Genomic DNA, 19557 nt, shown 5'->3' on the forward strand with positions numbered 1-19557 from the left:
TTACTACCGAAAAAGTACTTCATAGACTTTTAGGAAAACATAATTTCCTTCCAGAGGCAGATCATAATCTGAAATGATTTTTAGTGACTTAGGTTGTTACTGTTACTGAGCTAATCTATACCTATACCTCAATATTTGCATATTTAAATAATATTTCTACTTTTATACTTATGTTCTCAATGATTAATTACTTTTGTGGGGAACTCAGTGAACAGCTGTACAAGTCACTAAATAATGTCAAACAATAATGAGAACTACTAACTAGTCCAGATCCTATGAATTTTTCTGTCTTCAATCATTCAATATTCGGCATACATATTAAGCAGCTGAACTAATTCCTAAGATTTTCTATAGCTGTTAAGGTTTTTTTCTGACCTAGTTAGGTCAGAAAAATTAAGAAACTTGTATCCTGTAAGAAATTATACACAGACTGGTTTTCCTCATGGATACAGAAACAATTTGTTGTGCATTGGGTCGCTCACAAATAACATTGCAAGCGGATGCTAGAAACAGGAGTCTCGTGATACCTTACTGTTCTTCACAAGGTTTTGTTTAGTGATATTGAGTGTGTCAGCTGGCATGGTAACTAACCATGACCTGGCACTACCTCAGCAAGTCATTCTTTATGAACATTATGCTAGGGGATAGTGCAGTTTCATGTTTTTGAGCCAATTCCAAGCAGATATTCAGTAGATATATCAGGTCTGTTTAGGGTTTCTGAAAAGGCAGTACTGTAGAGTTTTTAAATATTCTTTACTTCATTCAAGACTCTTTTTGTGGTGACTGTTCAGGGCAAGGCATCTTTCTTCAGTTCATGTAAACCTGAACTGTACATCAGATTTTTATTCAATCTTCTCTCTTACAGTATAGGACGTTTCCTGAGTAAGTTCCAAATCCAGGAGTATGTATGTTCTGCTCTTCTTAAATTTATCTTCATTTTTAGTTGGAAAAAAAGCCTTTTTATATTCTATTCTAAAATGATTGAAATGGTAAAGAGAGCCTGTGTAATTCCTGCAGGTAGTGGAATCATATTCATGGGTGACGATCACAAGTACAATATTTGCTATACTTTATTACAAATTTATAATGAGAATACAACAGTAATAATATTTTTCCAGGTCCTAGATATTTTACATTTCAAAAACCACCAGACAAGTTTTAAATCATGTTATGCAAGGAGTCTATGTTGCACTTTCAGTTTGTGAGGACTTGCAAAACCCTCCTTTCGATTTCCATATGCACAGCTTTAACTTGTAAAGATAAATTATGAGCAAGACTTCAACAGTCATCTTCAAAAGAGTGCTTCTAAATCTCAGAGATTCTTGAAATCATGAGTGTTGGCCTCAGTGCATAAAGTCTGTGAGGTATTAACTCTCAAAGCACTCTCACTGTACTGTGGCAGGAGACAGAAAAAAAAGCCTCATTTCTGTTTAAAGACAGTTGCCAGATAATAAATCTACAGGAGCTGTCAGAGCATTAGCTCACTATGAGATCCTCCTTTGTATTTATTACTGAAAACGTTCAGTTAATTATACAAGTCCTGCTGTATATGAACTGCCCAGAAGCAGAAAAAGATTTTTAATGAGTTACAAAAGGGGCTTTTTTTATATCTACAAATAGATGGTATTTGCTTCAGTGACTTCAGAAAATTTAGGTGGAGTTGCTAAGCTGGCCAGACAGACATATTTAAATACAAATATGTGTGTGTTTTCACCTATATGTTTCACCTATGTGTGTTTCAAATATGTGTGTGATTCATCTTTTCTAGGGCACAGAGTTTTGAGAAAATTTTAATCAGAAAAGTTTCCCAGTTGCAAGTAAAATTGCTGTCAAATCTAGTTGAAGGCCAACAGATCATAGCCTCAAGACCCCTTACTTGGGACAGACTCTCAGCTCCCAGAACAGGGGATTAAGTACCACTGTTCTGTGTGGCACCAGGGAGAGGTCTCAGCAACTGAGATGTGAGATTTCCAGGAATCAGTCTCTGACTTTTTTTCTCACTTTTAAAGGTCCTGAATAAACATTTTCAGTCATCATATTGGAAAATTTTCAGTCTTGCACTCTAAAACTTTTTTCCCCTTGCATCTCTGCTACCAACCTATCACATTCTCCCATTTCTAAACATTAGGCCCCTCTCTTTTTCTAAAATCCATAAGTCCCAGCTCTCCCTTTCTTTGTAAGAGGACTTCCACCATCTCCCCCATTCCCCATGAAAGTTCAGAAACTCAGAAATATTTTTGGTGTTTTTGTCCCTAAAGAAGATTGAGACCTCTTCTATAGAGTCATTTAGTCCACTCGGAACATTGAATTATCTCATAGTTTTGAGCTTCACCATTGGTTTTTAAGTGATATAATTCCATTTACTTAACAAGTTTCTTCACAGTTCATGAACACTGTAAATAGGAGCACGTTTTCCCTTTCTCTTTTTCTTTCTATCACTTCAGTCTTCAGCACAAAGCTCTATGAGTGCATTTATGTTAGTGCTGTACTGTCCCTGTACTTTTTCTTCTGTTCTAGGTTTTTATATGATGTTTTTTATTCAAATGTATCTCTGTGGACTTTAACCATACACATCAGTGCAACAAGGCAATGAAATACCAACTTTAGGATATGTCTATTATAGCAGTTTGAGGGAATCAGCATTACATGAAATGAAGAATAATGACACTGCTGAGTGCTGAATGAGAGGGAAAATGTAAAGTATGTATTTCAATGAAAGACAGGTACTTTAGACTATAAAGATTTCCAATGGAAGGTTACAAACTTTAAAAAAATAATATGCATTTAACAGAAGACTCCGGGCAGGAGCTGAGAGGTAAATTGATATTTCTCCAAACTCATAAGAACTTTAGGAACCATCTCCACATTACTGCAAGCAATGCTTTCAGGTATCAGTCCTCCAGGGACTGTAGAACTCTGAATTCTACATAATACTGTGGAATACTCTGCATAATATTTCTGTCCATCCCTCCTGAGCAAAATTTGGATTAACAAATTTTCCAGTTATGACTGAGCTAATTCCATGTTTATCCTGATTAATTGAAAGGATCATCCCTCATTGCTCTGTTAGACAGATTATGCAGGTAGTTGAATCCCAGTAGTATTTACAAGTATTCATTTTTGTGCTAAAATTTCCTGGGTTCTCTGCAGCCAGCCACAAAACACTCTAGTGGTCCTGGTTTTCTTTCATGTATTAGACACAATGAGCTTTGTTAGAATTATGACAGCTCTTACTATCACACTGAATAGACAATTTCTCATACTCTTATACTTAGTAGTCTTATTATCAACAATTATTTCAGTAATCATTCTTATTTAATGATAGAGAAATAACATCTCAACAGTGGGCTGCTACCACTGTACCAGGTAATGTAAGTATGCAAAAGAAAATTTATTAATATAATAGCATTACCTGTCTTCCACATGAACAGTCAGTGCAGAAGCATCTGCTCTGGTACCCAAGCTGTGCAGCACACAAGACTGTGCTCACCAGTGTGTAGTTCCAGGGAGGTATGAGCAAGACTTTAAGCATATTTCACTGGAGAGCCTCAGAGCTGCAGTATAAATCTGAGGGGGAATCTGGAAATCATGATGTGAGGAATGAATAGGCAGGTTCTTACAAAAAATTTTCATCTTCAGTTATCATGATAGTGTGCCTACTAGGTTTATAGCACAAAAGAGTGTTAACATATTGCGTTAGCTTAAGTATGTGTATGGATATATTTGTGTATACAAATGCCATCTTCCACCTCCTTCTCAAAGAAAGCTTTATAGAGTTACATATACCACCATGTGTTAAGTAATTTTTTATGGGCTATAAATGACTTGGGCAAGCTGTGAAATGAAACAGCTTGTTCCACTGCACTAACAGTGCAGGCTCAGTGCTTATTGTCTGTGCAGTAAATGTGCAATGAACCACTCTTCAAGCTAACAGGAATGAAAACAGGTCATATGCGGTTCTTACACCAATTCCTATTCACTGTGTATACTTCCCTGTGATAGGGCAGCTTTAACACAACGGGAAAATACCAAAATATTCTATTATTTGCACTGCTAAGTCAGAAAACATCAGTATTTTTTTCAGTTTGGTTACCACTTTTAAAATCTTTAGCGTGCCTATTAAAACCAAGCCTGTATTAGATATGTAGGTAACGTCTACTCCTGAAGTCAGCACTTTATCCTTGAGCTTTGTTCCTATGTATCTTTCTAATGATCTAAATTCTTTAAAGACCTGGATCTAATTTTATCCATCTACCTCTGAAGCTGGATCTTTTTCTTTCATCAGACCATACGTTTAAAACACTAAAAGAATAAAATATCACCACCTAAGCAGCTATCTGCTAACTCAAATGGGGAAGTTCCTAGGTGTTCCTGTAATGCAACAGGTTCTTTGGTTTACATTTAAATGCAATATAGTTTTGCTTCTGTCTGACCTACAAATTCAGCAGAAATTATATAAATAAACTTTGTTTTCATGTCGCTCTGCTTCCTGAGTGGTCAGCAGGTTTCCTAACAGAACAACTACTTTTCAGAAATGCAATCTTCAAGTACTTTGGTTTCATTGCTTTCATTTGTAGCTGTTGTTCTTAGGAAATATGTTGTTCTTACAGTATTTTCAAAGCACTCTGTATTTGAATTTAGGTTGGGGGATGTTTGTCCACAAGTATAAAATATTCTGTTCAAAGGATTAGTTTGTCTTTGGATTCACAAAAGTAAATAATATACAAAACCTACTTGGCATTCTAGTTTTTCCCCATCTGATACTGTGCTACCTAATATTTCTGAATTAAATTTATAATTATTTGATCATCTTTATTATGTCTTTGGGCAAATTTTCTATTGTCTCTTGCTACCATCCATGGGAGTCATTTCATTCATCTTAAAGTGCTCATAATTTTTCCATTATACTTTCATCATATTGTAATATAAGCCAAATGGACTTTAATCCCTTTCCTGGGGTTTCTAGTGGTTCAAGCCAGAATATCTAATTTCATGATATCAAGTGGACAAAAAGAATAAATAAATAAATCTGTTGTGATATTCACATCTTCAGATATATATATATTCAGAGCGAGAAGGTGTAAATTTTTTCATTATTTTGGCACAGAAAGCGAAGGTTGGCTCAGAAGGGATTTTGTCATTTCAGACTACATTGTCAAATTCTCAAAAACTTGCATGTCAAAACTAAAAAAAAAGATAAAAAATGTATTTGCCATGGGAGAGGGAAAGTAGCTTAAAATCTGTCATAACTTAAATGAGAACCTAAGCAAAATCTAACAAAATCTTCCCTGGCTTTGTGTACGTAAAACCCATCTTGTGTTCTCATACTGACATGGAAAAAGAGCTTGCAGACTCACTTGTCCTACTTTAACAGAACTTCTATGCTATGTTACACAAAGATTATTGTAGTATTGTGCAAAATACTTTACTGAACTGTAGTTATGTCAAATACAGACTATTAATGGCAGTTTGCGAATTTCTTCTCCCTTTAGCAACACATTTTCTCCTTGGTAAAGCTGCAATAGAACAGGCTTAAAACAATCAAGGTTCAGGTTGCTCTGTATGCATGACATTAAATGCTTTTCTTCTTTTCCATGTGTGAACTTTTGTCCATTCGAAAGCCAGGGCAAAGTCTGCCTCTCACCATGAAAATTTCAGACCTGCTGTGGCAAGCCATCTTCTATGCAGCTGAATCTGCAGTGTCTGATATGTCTCCTTATGTAAGATGCTAAAACTGTGAATTTATATTTAGGCTCAGGCAATGATTGATGGTGAGGATTAAAGGGAGCAAAGGTGGCTAAAGAGAGTTTTGCCTTCTGAGACATGAGGCTGCATAGTTCCCTCTTTCAGATCCAACCTGTACCTATCTTTAAAGTTCAACTAAAATACCAAGAATAATTTCAACCATCATTTTGGCATTCTCTTATTGAAGTTATGGAAATGATAGAGCTGTAGATTTGCATTTTGATTCTTCTAGCCTAATTTCACTGTTTAAAAATCAGGCTTCCAAATCAAAGCCATCACCTCGCCTCTCAACTGTCAGTGAAAAAAGAAGGCAGGCAGCTCCAGAAGGCATTTATCCATCCTAAGATATAAGTTTAAGGAGGCACTATCCCTACTGACTACAGAGTCTAGGGAGTTTGAGTTAGACACCTTATGATAAACTCTGTCATTACTTTATTATTCTGAACCAAAGCTAAATTTTGGGGAATTCTGGTATTTGAATGAATTGCAGAGAGGATGTTGATAGAATAATCAGCTTAGAACATAAGATTTCCATTCCACAGAAGTATAAATAAGTATAAATAAATATAAATAAGAGATTTCTAGTAGGATGTACTAGTTCTGTAACTCTCTTGGTTTTCCTCACCCCATTTTTATTCTCCCTCTACCTACCGCCTGTCAAATACAGATATTCTGTGTTCATCCTCATAATTAAAAGCAATCTCTGTAGTCGTCTCTGATCACCTAAATTGATTGAATGTGATATTTACAGCTTTCATTATCTTGCCTCCATTTATTCCAAATGCCTCTATGGCACAGGGACCAGTGGCACTAAAATATTGAAAAAATCTTTCTGGAGAAATCTCTGACCCCCTATACTGTTCTTTAGGTCACTGACTTGGGCAGCTTCTGACACTAGTGAAACTTACTCCTCTAATTCATCTCCTCTAATCTTATTGTCTCATTAACCTCTTGCTACTGCCTCATTACCCTTTTCCTACAGCATTTTAAAACGCCACCTAACAGAAATAAAGCCAGTTGAAACTGGTTTGTTACAAGTCTGTGATTTTTATTTTTCATATTTGAGCATGTGTGAAGTATCAGTATTATTTTCCCACAAATCACTTCAGGCCAAGAATTTTTACATATGACATCAGTCCACAGCATTATATTTTTTTTTTTTATTTTTTATTTTAAAAGAAATGAATCAAATCTCTGAAAGAGGTGCACACACACGGTGACCAATAAATGGAACAGAGTTTATATCTTTTCTGAGAAATATTCCACACCTCGAAATATCAACAGGCAAAAAGCTTTCACTGTTTTCAAAATGTATTTTGCACAACAGTTTTGTTTCATCTGAAAATAAAGGTTGCAAACTATTTTCCTTCAACTATTCTTTGTTTAATCCTACTAAGAATTCTGGGCATACAAGCTAAATTTCTTCACTAGTATATTCAAAATTTTGTAGGCAGTGAGCCTGCTAGCTCTAAGAACCATAACATAAAACTGTCAGCTTGTTCATATGCCTAAGCCTTAAAGCCAGTGACTCTCACTGCCCACAAAATTGTAAATTGTGTTTGCTGTGAGCAAAGTTCCTTAATTCTGCTCCTCACCTTCATTACATGATTGCATGCACATCACATCAGAGGAGACAGGTAGATATTAATGAAAGACTTTAATCTTCTTTGCTCATCTCATAATATACAGTCTGCTCACAGCAGTTCACATCTTCAGGGTAAGGAGAGGGAAGGGAAAAGAGAGAGCAGTGCCCTCAGTTCATGCCTGCTCCCACCACAGAGCATCCCTGTATCCCAAAGGGAACCCATTTGTCAGGAGTTGAACTGATAGTGTTTACTATTTGAGAAGCATGACTGCCTGCACACAGTATCCTTACCTACATCAGGTAAGGGAGAGAATATATTGTAATAACACCTGAGCCCTTCATGTATAACACCTAGCCTTCACGTAGGCAGATGAGAGAAGACTGAACACATACTAGGGACCCTCAGCAGCTGCAACTCCTCTTCAGAGCAGGGGAAAAAAGAGGCAGCCTTACTCTGAGCTTTAGTTTGTCCCATGACCTCTTGATAGCCCCATGCAGGGCAGACTGGGTATCTGGTTGCAAGAGAAGCAACAAATTTCAGAACCTGCATGTACTCAGCCTTATCTGTGGAGCTGGGGAGCATATGAGACAGTCTTATGCCCGTAAACACAACAACATCTATTTAAAGCACCGTGAGACAGGAGGAGGTAGTAGTTAAGACTGTATTAGATGTCTGATTTTTCTTACAGTAGGGAACACAAAGATAAAAACAGCCTACAGAGAAAATTGTGGCAGTTTTCAAGGAGAAAGAAATATGTGGGAGAAATGTGAAAGAATAAAAGAAGGTAATGAAAAAACTCAAAAAGACAGAAAAGGTTGGAGCCTGTAAACATTAGAAAGCATTTTTTATAAAGTTCATCCATCATTGTTTTAGAACAGCTTTGCCAGTAGCTCATGTCCCAGCATCTCATGTCCCAGCAAGAGCATGAAAGACATTATGAATACAAACAGCTGGTACTTCAAGTAACTGATGTGATATTAATTTTTTTTTATTTTTTTTTATTTATCAAGAAGCATTTGCTTAAAAAAAGATTGGAAGGTTTTGGTTGGTATTTTGAATCCATGGTATATTTAATTTTAAAATAGTATTGAATACTCTTTTGCTTTACCTTTAGTTGGAGTTGTTTAACTCCAATACTGAAATGTAAATAATAAATCGCCAGTATTTGTAGTAATACTGAATTATTTATTGCAATAAGATGATGCTATCTTGTTTTCCTGAAGCACAGTTGTCTGCTATAAGATGGACTTCTGGTTCTCAAAATAGCATTAAAGGAATCCAGCAGAAACATATTTCTTGCTACAACAGCACTCTGTTAGACAGAAAAGTATGTCTGTATGAGCTTCATGGATTATGGTGGAGGGAAACATAACAGTGGCAGAGGTCCTCATCAGCCTTTCTAAGTCTTTGTGTTTTCTCATGGTATTAGGGACCACACACCAAAGTCATGTTTATGCTTACATGATCAAAGTCGTTCTCTTTACAGTATACCCAATCCCAGTTACTAAATCCAAACAGCTCTTAGTTAAAGAAGTAGATGTTATTATCTCCACCTCTGAGAAGAGGCACAGAGATGAAGTCTAATAGCACAGAAAGCTACTAAAGGATGGGGATCTGGGGACAGAACCCATGTTTTTGGGTTCTCTTTAATCATGTCCCATATTTTAAAGCTGTACATTCTCCTTTTTTGAATAAAGTTCTCAAAAACTCACCTTGGATTCCTCAGATTTTATGACATGCTACTGCATATTCTAACCTTCTAAACAAATGTACCCTAATATAGCTGAATCCAAGATTTTCTTTATTTAAGCAATACACCTACATAAGGAGCATATGAATTGCTTAGTCCTGGAAGACATGATGTCTCATCACAAAGTGTTACAGATAACTATATCTGCACCAAGTCCAGGTCATTAGATACCTGTGAGACAAATGGTGGTAAAATACATCAAAGAAAATCCTGTATTCTATCAATGAACACTGTACAGAGCTCTCAGAAGTTCATTAATTTAATTTCTCAGGGTATCAAAACAGACAAAGACCTAAGGAAATGAAATTAGTTCTAACAAAAGAAGTCTTTATTTCTGATCATATGCTTATGATGACACTATGCTAATCATTACTCATCTCTTCATCTTAGACTGAAAAATTATGGAAATTCTGAGGCTTATTACTCACTCTTTCAGAATTATAAATGTAACAGATTCAGAAGAAACAATACTTCATGTTATACTCAGAAACGCTTTTAAGACAAGTTGGGAGACAGGTTTCATTCACTTCAGTTTGCTTGTGGGGAACACTCACGCAAAATATCACAAGTACCAAATACCAGAAGCCACTAATGCAAAAACCTGTGGCAATTTCTTATTCCCAAACTTTCCTCAAGAGAATATTTACAGACTTGCATCACATAGTCTCATAACTGGCATTTGCACTGTCACATAATTTCTCTCCTTGGTTGACTCCCTGACCTGGATTCTTTAATTTCCATACTGAATGATTTTGGTTTTCTCCTGGGAATTCTTTTAGCACAGACTGATTTGCTCTTTCTGAGACAAATACCTCAGTTCTGGAGACAGTCTGCTCATGTCCCAACAGCATGGAGGACTTTGTTTCCCTGTGCTCTATACTGACTGTCAGCACTAACACAGCTGGTCCTGTGCCACCAAATACTCCAACATTCTCCCTTGCCATCCCCCAGGGCAGCATCATGCTGTCTATATACCACCATCATCACGCTACAATAAGAAAGCCCTGATTTTCTCAGGTGCTTTGCACTAAAATATCACAAAAAATTTAACTTTTGTGTTCCTGCCACAAGGCAACAAGATGGGGGTCAGAAGACATAGGGCTAAGGGCAAAGCAGTGTGGATGTGTCTGGTCATTTCTAAAGGGGGCTTGTCTGCAGCAGTAGAGCAAGCTGTTCTGCACCAACATTTGGAAACCTAGGGTTGCTCTCTGGGATGCGTGCTTTCAGAAAAATGGAAGTAACATGAATATTCATAATCAGAAAGTGTAGAAATAAACCCTGAAAAAGTATGTATTCTACTTAAAATGCAGTCGTTTCTCTGAGCACACACAAAAGGAAAAACAGGAGGAGCAATCCTGCTAAAGCGAATCATGTTCTATATTCCTTTCTCTTCTACATACATGATGGATAAGGCATGCTAGTCCTATAGATTGTAGCTGCAAAGTGTAGGAAAGTAAAGCTCATTTTTTGTTGTTGTCTTTTGTTCAGTTGGGGGTTTTTTTTGTTTGTTTCGTCGTGCTTATTTTTTCCAGCATCTGAGTTCTTTGATTGAATAGTAAGAGGATGGTCTGGGCTATAAGGAATTAAATAAAAAACAACAATAACAACAACAAACCCCACCACCACAACCCAAAACATTAACATGAAACATGCTCCGTAGGCCAGGCTCACTGGAAGCTGCTCAGAAAGACCTTTCTGTGATTTTAAATCCTTGACCATGAAGTGTATGAATCTTGAAGCTCCAGAAGAACATTTCCTACCTATTTTGGAAACAATAATTCTGTTATAAACTTCATTTGGAAAGAAAAATGCTGGGAAATGTTTGTCAATATTTCCTCGCCCCCTCCTATTTTACTTCTAATTCCACTGCTCTAATACCCCAGTCACTCTTCTGGAACAGAAGTAGCCTGTACTAACTTACACACGACCATGGAACAAAATGTCAGTTTGTGTATTTTCTTAATTCTGTTTTCTGGCCATCTGTCATCCATTCAGCAAATTACGCTAGTATGATGCTCACCGGGTAGCAGCATTTAGGCATCTCAAATTTCCAAGTTTAACGTACTCACACTTGGTCCATCTATGTAATAGACATAGTCAATCTCAGAAAGCAATTCAACTTATTCTAACATAAATGTGCCAATTAGCTCAGAAATTTACATTTAGACAATTGAACTGAATTAAATGCTTGCCATTGTCCAGTGAGATTTACCTGCTCATTTAAATGCATTGCTGAATTAGCCTTGATAACACAGACCAATGGGAGACAACTATTTACTACTGTCTTGGGTAATTTTGTTTGACAGCAGGCATCTGATAAAAAAGGAATGGGAGCACAATCCATAGATATCAATCCCTGGAAGTTGACAACAACAGTGCAGATGACACATCCTGTGATTTAAAGCAGAAGTCATTTAAGACTAATAGCAGAACTAATTAACCTTTCACAGTGTGGAGTGTGACAGTTCTACAAGAGCAATAGCTTATGTTGCCATCACCACAGCAAATTTAAACCCCTGGACTTCTCAGATACCTTGCAGCAATTTAGTTAATTAACCATCACCTTTTAATTGTTAATGGATTTTTAGTAAATCTGGTCCCCTAAAAAGAGGTGTATTGTCATGTAAAAAAACACTAATGTATTTAATCATAGCTATATATTTTTAAGAATTGATTAGCTACTGTTAATGTGTTCTTAAAGTGAACACAATGTTGCTGTGCATGTCTGTGGTGCTCTTGCGGTACATAAGTAAGTCTGCATTTGATATATAGGTAACAGGTAAAATATCACATAAATTCAGCTGATATGGGTCTTATCCCTTTCAATATTCACTCTATCATATGTTTGTATAAAGCAATTTCATCTTTTTCTAGTCCTTGTTTCCTAGGCTAAATTAGAAAGTAATGTTTTTAGTGCTTTACTATATGGTTCTTTGCTACTGTGATAATCCTGGTTTGCACGTATTTCACCTGGAATCTTCCTGGAGTCAAACAGTAATATTCAAGTTACAAATGGTTTCCCAGTGTTTTAGAAAGCCATATTAGTACTTTCTTAGAAAGATATGCAACATCTATTTCACTGTATATACTTTTTTCAGACTTGTGTTGTAGCATTTGTTTATCATCATCCAATGACTACCAAAATACCCACAAACAGTTCCCTTTACACATCACTTATGATTGGTGTTTTCTAAACTTATAGAAGAATGCAAAAGGTTGTGACCGGGCACTGTGTTTTGAGCTATTTCTACCAATGCAATCCCCAGTGTCATCCAATCCCCTGACACCCTGAGAAACTTTATTTCTGTCATATCAGTCAAAGAACATTCATGTCCAGCTCAGTCCACTGTGAACTCTCTCAACAGCTCATAGACAGTTCATTAACACTTCCACTCATCAGTGTATCTCTTTTGCAAAATGTATTTCCATTTAAAGAATCAACTGCACAAACCAATGTACATTTGAGATGTTCTTACACACCTTTCAAAGGAAAGATGTAGTGAACATATATGAGGAAGAGGGGGAAAAGCCAAACAACGGAAGGAATAGGAATCTCTTCTGAGCCTTCAAAATTCTGCTAGATTTTTAAGTGGTGATTTTAAAAAAAAAGCTGGAGATCATTGTTTTCCCCATGAGGCTTAAATAGTGAAACAGCATTGTTTGTTATAAGGAGTATCTAGGAATACAAAATAGTCCAAGGAAAATTTCCAGATGCTGAGAAACAGTGCTGGAATTTTCAAACACATTCCAGTTTACTGGAAGCATTTCTTCCTTTTCCTAGCTCACAGCATCACAAGTAGCATCCAACCTACCTGATCTCATTTTAGGCTGAATGCACATCTAAGTGAACAAGAAGGTACTAAGGTAATCAAGAAAGAGGAGATCCTAACAAGCGTTGCAAATAAACCTTAAAGGACAGAGAGGGAATAAAGCAAAGTAAATAAGGTGAGCATATTTTCCAGAAAAGGAAGTGTTTAACTAAACATTGCCTGAAACTAACATTAGGTTTGTGCTACAACTGTCCATGTTGGGCCTTTGTCATGGTCAAACATTGGAGTCAGTGCAAGAACGAATATTGATCAAAAAGTGAGATTTATGCAACACCTGCCAGGTATGTCATTTCTCCATCAGTGATTTTGGTAATTTATCCACAGAGCAAAGGAGGCATTATAATTTTTTCTTATATCTGTTTCCAGTCATTCAAAATCCACAGTTTAGCCAGACTGTCTAGGTCACTCAACACTTTCCAGAAAAAGGGCATTGTATTCATACTTTAAAGCTTGTTGACACATGCTGGAACAGATTAATGAATAACAGGGGCACTGTTGGCCTTTCCTCCTTTGATCCCAGCTACTGGTCTTTGCTGCTGCCATCACAAGATGAGGGCTCCATTCTCTTTGCACAAACATACAGCAGAAAGCAAGATGCTATTATTGCATGTTCAAGCATATAGGAAGGCTTTTGTGATGATTAACTATAGTGAAAGAATCATTTGCCTCCTAACAGGTCCTCTCCCACCTTACAAACTATGGGTGAAACGCTGACCCAGCTGAAGCCCAATTGCAAATTTGTTATTGACTGTAAGTTAGATTCCAGCTTCAGTTTGTGAGGAGGGTTGAGGGCCCAGGTTGTAGCTGTGATTATTTGTTAATAAATTTTTATTCATGATCCCAGAAAATATTTTAAGTAGGAAAAACAATAGAATGTATGATTGCTCATGGACATCTGTGAAACAGCAGCTGGCATTTTTAGTGGGGATTATTCAAATTTGGTTATACATTTGTAATACAGGTAAGTAATCTCTAAATGCCACTTGGTAACTTTCTGGTCTTTAAGAGAGGAGCTTCTCCAGATGTATCATAATTGTTTACTTTCTGCAGAATTGCTTTGCTCCTTACAACATCTTGGCACAAGCTTCTAGAATTTCCTGGTAATGCATTAAAGCTCTAGCCTGCTGGCACCAGAAACTAGGTAATAAAGACTCCCAGGGGCTTAACAGTTCAGGTTTTTTTTTTTACTAGTGTCTAAAGAGAAGAAGAAGGTGAAATAATATTTCACAGTAGCAGGACAATAGATATAGAAACACAACCCCCATTATGACATGATGATATTATAGACAGCATTGAGCTGAGGGCATGGGCTTTGCTTACACCACCGCACTTATTTAGAAGATGTAGCCCTGCTCTACTCTGCCTGGCTTCAGTACAGCCTTGTGGGAGGACAGGCAGGGGAAAGGCCAAACAGCTTTGCCTACATTTCATTCTGTGCTTTCTCTCCATCTCTGGACTGATTTAGAGAAATCCATACAATGTAGGAATAATGGGCCTGTATTCCTGCCCACATATGAAAGGGAAATCACCTTAACTTTTAAAGGTCACAGTGAGCACTTCCCTTTAAATTGTGTGAATGATATTGCTCCATATACGTAAGAAGGTGAAATGAAATGTTAACTTCACTGAAGTCTTAATTCATTGACTTTCAGAATTGTACTTTTTAACACTCTTGTTCTCCTCTGAATGTTCAGAGGAACACTCTCACTCTGAATATTCTCCTTTTTTTTTCCTTTCCTTTTTTTTAATGGGATGACTTCAGAATCTTGTAGTAAAGGTTTCTGAAAAGGTGAATTGTAGTGACCATTACATGACTTGTAATGACTCCAAGTGAAATTTGTATTCTTGGGAACAAAGCTCCTCTGAGGCAAATACATTCTGAAGCATATAATCTAGTTACACAAGTGTACGGCATGTATCTACCATTTGTTCGTTCAAGCAATACATTATCTTTATACCCCTGACTAAAAAGTGTAAGCTGTCCTGAAAATAAAAAAAAAAAGACAAAAAAAACCCCTAAACTGAAAAAAACAAACCAGAAATCTTTACTTCTTTCCAAGTTAGAAAGATACATTCAGTTTCCTTTTACATTAATGGGGGTTGCTTTTTCTGCTTTTCCAGGTAAAACACAGGTTATGGGTGAAATCAAGATTGCATTAAAGAAGGAAATGAAGACAGATGGAGAACAGCTGATAGTAGAAATCCTTCAGTGCAGAAATATCACATACAAATTTAAATCTCCAGATCATCTACCAGGTATCACACAGAAACCAGCTTCATGATACTTTGAAAACATTAAGTAGGATGTATCTGAAGTCATTTAACATCACCACTAAAATGGGAAAGAAAATTGCTTCTTAATCAGAATGACATATTCTATAGGATTCTTTTTGAAGTCCTTTTTTTCTCCTATGAGTAACTTTAATGAATTAAAAACATTTTGTAGAAGCAAATTAACTCTCAGAAGTTAATCCTCTTTTTAATTTACTTTTGATTGTTAAAAATTAATCCTTTCTTTAAACTTTAATAAAAATTATAACTCCCTAGGTAATTAAAGAACAATGATATCTATAAAAAAAAGTATTTTGGTGAAAAATTTTTAAAAATTAAAAACTCATGTTAGTAATAATATTTTTATAAATACATAAAGACATCAAGGTATTTGTTCCTTTAATGACAGCATTGCAAACACAAAATAATTCCCTTGCATTTAGTGGGGTGGTTCCATTTCTACACCATGTGAATGAGAACAGAATATGGCTCTGTAAAGTGCCATGCTCTGTTTCTTCACACTTCCTCTCTGTTGAAATCATTAGCAACAATGATTATTTAAAAGCTTTTGCATTTAACTCGTTGAACTGTTCTTCCCCAGACCTGTATGTGAAGCTGTATGTTGTCAATATCTCTACCCAAAAGAGAGTAATTAAGAAGAAAACCAGGGTATGCAGGCACGACCGAGAGCCTTCGTTCAATGAAACTTTTAGATTTAGCTTGAGTCCTGCTGGGCATTCTCTTCAGGTAATTCTGCATTTCATTAAAACCTAATTTTGGATGTTGTTCATGCTGTGCTATGGGCATTTGAGATCAATCTTCTACCTCAGTTGTTTGCTGAAAAGAGAAAATTACAAAGGAAATAACACTACTACATAATAATGGAAATATCGGGCTGGAGCAGATTTTAAAAGATGGTTTAATCCATCACCCCACGCTGCGGAAGCTTATTTATAGACCAGGCCTGAATATTTTAGGCTTGATCTGTTCTTAAAGTCCCTTAGAAAAGGAAGTTATGCATGACTTCCAAAAATATTTTTATATATATTTAGAAAGTTTAGTGTAATATCCAACTTAAATATGCCATATTTTAAAATTAATCTAACTAATCCTTAAGTGTCCTCATAAAGCACAGAGGAAAACTGATCCGCTTTTGTTTTGTACAAAAAGTTTGCACACCGAAATGTTGCTATCATATCTCTCCTCTCTATTTTTCCAAGGTAAGTAAACAAAATTTCTTTTATATGTCCTGTTACCTAAATGCTTAATCATTTTATCATTCTCTCCAGCTCCTCAACTTCTTTAAAATTTGTGGTGCCTAGAGTTAGACACAATAGTCATAATCTCAGACATTGCAGAATCACCGATTATGCCAAGTCAGATACTCTCTGTGTACATTTGTAAAGGATGGTGTTTTTAGTCAAATGATGTGTGGAACTGATTCAGGGAATGGTCCCTCTCCTGTGTTTTAGTTGCTTAAACAGATTTGATCATTTGGTCAGTTATGCTTTTTTACAGGTAGGATTCACTTTACCTACCTTCATTTACTTTCACTTGGGTAGATAACTAATATAAGCCAGATATTCAGGCTTCCTCTAGTCAGTGGAAAGGGATAGACAATTCCAGGAGTATCTGCATGCTAATCTTAAAAGTAAGTGGGAGGAATTGTTGGGCATACCAGCATCCATTTAATGTACGGTTAAATCTGGAAGACTGACGTGAACAAGCCAGCTACATTTTGATGACTAAAGTTAGACTGAATTATCTAAGCGCCTATGTTAGGCTTATTGGTTGTATCATTAGAATTAAAGCCAAAATGGATGTTACTTAAAAAAGAAGGCCAACAAAAATAGATACTGTTTTCCCTGTATTAACGTGTCCTAACATCCTTATTGATTAAACAGACTCAATAAAAGACTATTTAAGATGTTATATTACCTGGGAAAATCCAGAGTGTTCAATAAAGTCTTGCCAAAGTTTAAGAGCTAAAATTCCTGTAAAAACTTTGCTTCCAGTGCTGGTTTGAAGAGGAAACCATAAGGGGTGAGTAGACCAGTAAAGAAGAACCCACAGAGTCCTATGAAAAAATAATTTCCTATGGAAAGGAAAGGAAAAGGAAAAGGGAAAGGGAAAGGGAAAGGGAAAGGGAAAGGGAAAAAGGGAAAGGGAAAAAGGGAAAGGGAAAAAGGGAAAGGGAAAAAGGGAAAGGGAAAGGGAAAAAGGGAAAGGGAAAGGGAAAGGGAAAAAGGGAAAGGGAAAGGGAAAGGGAAAGGGAAAGGGAAAGGAAAAGGGAAAGGGAAAGGGAAAACGGGAAAGGGAAAGGGAAAGGGAAAGGGAAGGGAAGGGAAGGGAAGGGAAGGGAAGGGAAGGGAAGGGAAGGGAAGGGAAGCGAAGGGAAGGGAAGCGAAGGGAAGGGAAGGGAAGGGAAGGGAAGGGAAGCGAAGGGAAGGGAAGGGAAGGGAAGGGAAGGGAAGGGAAGGGAAGGGAAGGGAAGGGAAGGGAAGGGAAGGGAAGGGAAGGGAAGGGAAGGGAGGGGAAGGGAAGGGAACGGAAGGGAAGGGAAGGAAAGGAAAGGAAAGGAAAGGAAAGGAAAGGAAAGGAAAGGAAAGGAAAAGGAAAGGAAAGGAAAGGAAAGGAAAGGAAAGGAAAGGAAAGGAAAGGAAAGGAAAGGAAAGGAAAGGAAAGGAAAGGAAAGGAAAGGAAAGGAAAGGAAAGGAAAGGAAAGGAAAGGAAAGGAAAGGAAAGGAAAGGAAAGGAAAGGAAAGGAAAGGAAAGGAAAGGAAAGGAAAGGAAAGGAAAGGAAAGGAAAGGAAAGGAAAGGAAAGGAAAGGAAAGGAAAGGAAAGGAAAGGAAAGGAAAGGAAAGGAAAGGAAAGGAAAGGAAAGGAAAGGAAAGGAAAGGAAAGGAAAGGAAAGGAAAGGAAAGGAAAGGAAAGGAAAGGAAAGGAAAGGAAAGGAAAGGAAAGGAAAGGAAAGGAAAGGAAAGGAAAGGAAAGGAAAGGAAAGGAAAGGAAAGGAAAGGAAAGGAAAGGAAAGGAAAGGAAAACTGGTCAAGAGTATTGGGAATAAGGAAAAAAATCCTAAAGATTAGAAATTGAGACTAGCTGATTCAAGATAACAAGGCTGGAATTTAAAGCCTGGAGCAGGGAAGAACCAAGGCTGAGAGACAGACAGACTAGAGAAGACGGATACCAGGGATCCAGATGGGAGGAGTGGAGAGAAGGATCAAGGACAGAAGTGATGGAAAATTTCTGTTAGAATTTTTTTTCTGTCCCAAAACTGTTGATGTGTCGGAATGAAAACATTCTGCAGAAAACATTTTGACAGCTTTCAGACAGGCACTTGCCGCAGCCCCTGGCAGCTCACTCTCTCGCTTCCCTGATTTCCCTGTTCCTTGGCAACCCACCTGGGACCCTTCTGGAAAGCACTAAGCTCCTGGCTCCTTCGCCTTGTTCCCTAGCTGGCTCCTGGCTGACTGGCTCACTGCAATTAGAAATACATAATGTCCTATGTGAGGGTAACCAGAAAAACCCAGAAGAATGTTTTTCACAGATGTTCTGGTTTGGCTTGCCAGCTTCTGGGCTGTCCATTTCTTCAGGAAACACTGAAGCAAGTGACCTAGAAGCCACTGGCAGTGGAGGAAGGCTGCCTATTTTCCCCAAGGATGAGCTTTCTGATGAGTGAAGTAATGTGGGGTTCCCTAATAGCTCAGTGCCTAAGGGTCAATTGGTCTTCCCTTGTCAAACCTGTTGACTGACGAGCATGTAGGTGTCTAAGCTGTCCGGGTACATCCCTTACTTGCCAACTGATATCATAATTGGCCAGGGAAATGGGAAGCTCATCCAGGAAAATGATTGCAAAATTCTTCCCCTCTTTTTTTTCTTCTAAATTTCCATTTTACTGTAAAGTTTGCATTTTTTACCTTATTTCCCAAATCAGAATGGAAAATTTCAAAACATGTTAAAGTTCTTCATTACTGGAAACTCTAGTTCTTCTACAGTTGCGTTACATGTCTGTTGCCATATGGTCTCTTCCAGCACCTTAATGGAGTACAAAATCCTCAAGTCCTGCCATTTTTCTGTTAGCCTAGATCTGTGAAACCAAGCAACAAAATGCCTTATTTTCTCTCCTGCTGGTTCACACAGAGGGTGACAGCCTCCTACTGTTATCAGTTGCCTCCCTTGCTCATTGCTGGAGGTCTGCTCAGTGACTGTGAATATTATAAATCTGCTGCTAATCCTATCATGGAACCACAAATTTTCATTAGTTCTTTTTCTTTTTGGAAAACCTAGGAAGTTAAGAAAGAAATGAAGCATTGAGCTTGTTAATTCAGTTACGCAATAATTAAGAAATGCCAGAATTTATCTGACTCTGTA

General features: G+C 37.2%; 1 protein-coding gene and 1 long non-coding RNA gene across 14 annotated transcripts in view; one reads left to right on the forward strand and one right to left on the reverse strand.

The window, feature by feature from the left end:
- The window catches only part of LOC148054500 (uncharacterized), a 44275-nt gene extending 40631 nt beyond the window's left edge, over positions 1-3644 (reverse strand). For all 9 annotated transcript variants that reach the window (XR_015706250.1, XR_015706246.1, XR_015706245.1 and 6 more), the window contains exon 1: positions 3413-3644. This is a non-coding gene — a long non-coding RNA (uncharacterized LOC148054500). The remainder of the gene's footprint in view (positions 1-3412) is intronic.
- PCLO (piccolo presynaptic cytomatrix protein) overlaps positions 1-19557 on the forward strand; it is a 386235-nt gene that overhangs the window by 360801 nt on the left and 5877 nt on the right. For all 5 annotated transcript variants that reach the window (XM_009462919.2, XM_087764264.1, XM_087764266.1 and 2 more), the window contains 2 exons: positions 15033-15167; positions 15784-15929. In XM_009462919.2, the coding sequence (XP_009461194.2) occupies positions 15033-15167; positions 15784-15929 (281 nt within the window). The remainder of the gene's footprint in view (positions 1-15032; positions 15168-15783; positions 15930-19557) is intronic.

The sequence above is a fragment of the Nipponia nippon genome, unplaced genomic scaffold (genome assembly GCF_047370975.1).
Source record: "Nipponia nippon isolate SJK-2023a ecotype South Korea unplaced genomic scaffold, ASM4737097v1 scaffold_3, whole genome shotgun sequence".
Lineage (NCBI taxonomy): Eukaryota > Metazoa > Chordata > Aves > Pelecaniformes > Threskiornithidae > Nipponia > Nipponia nippon.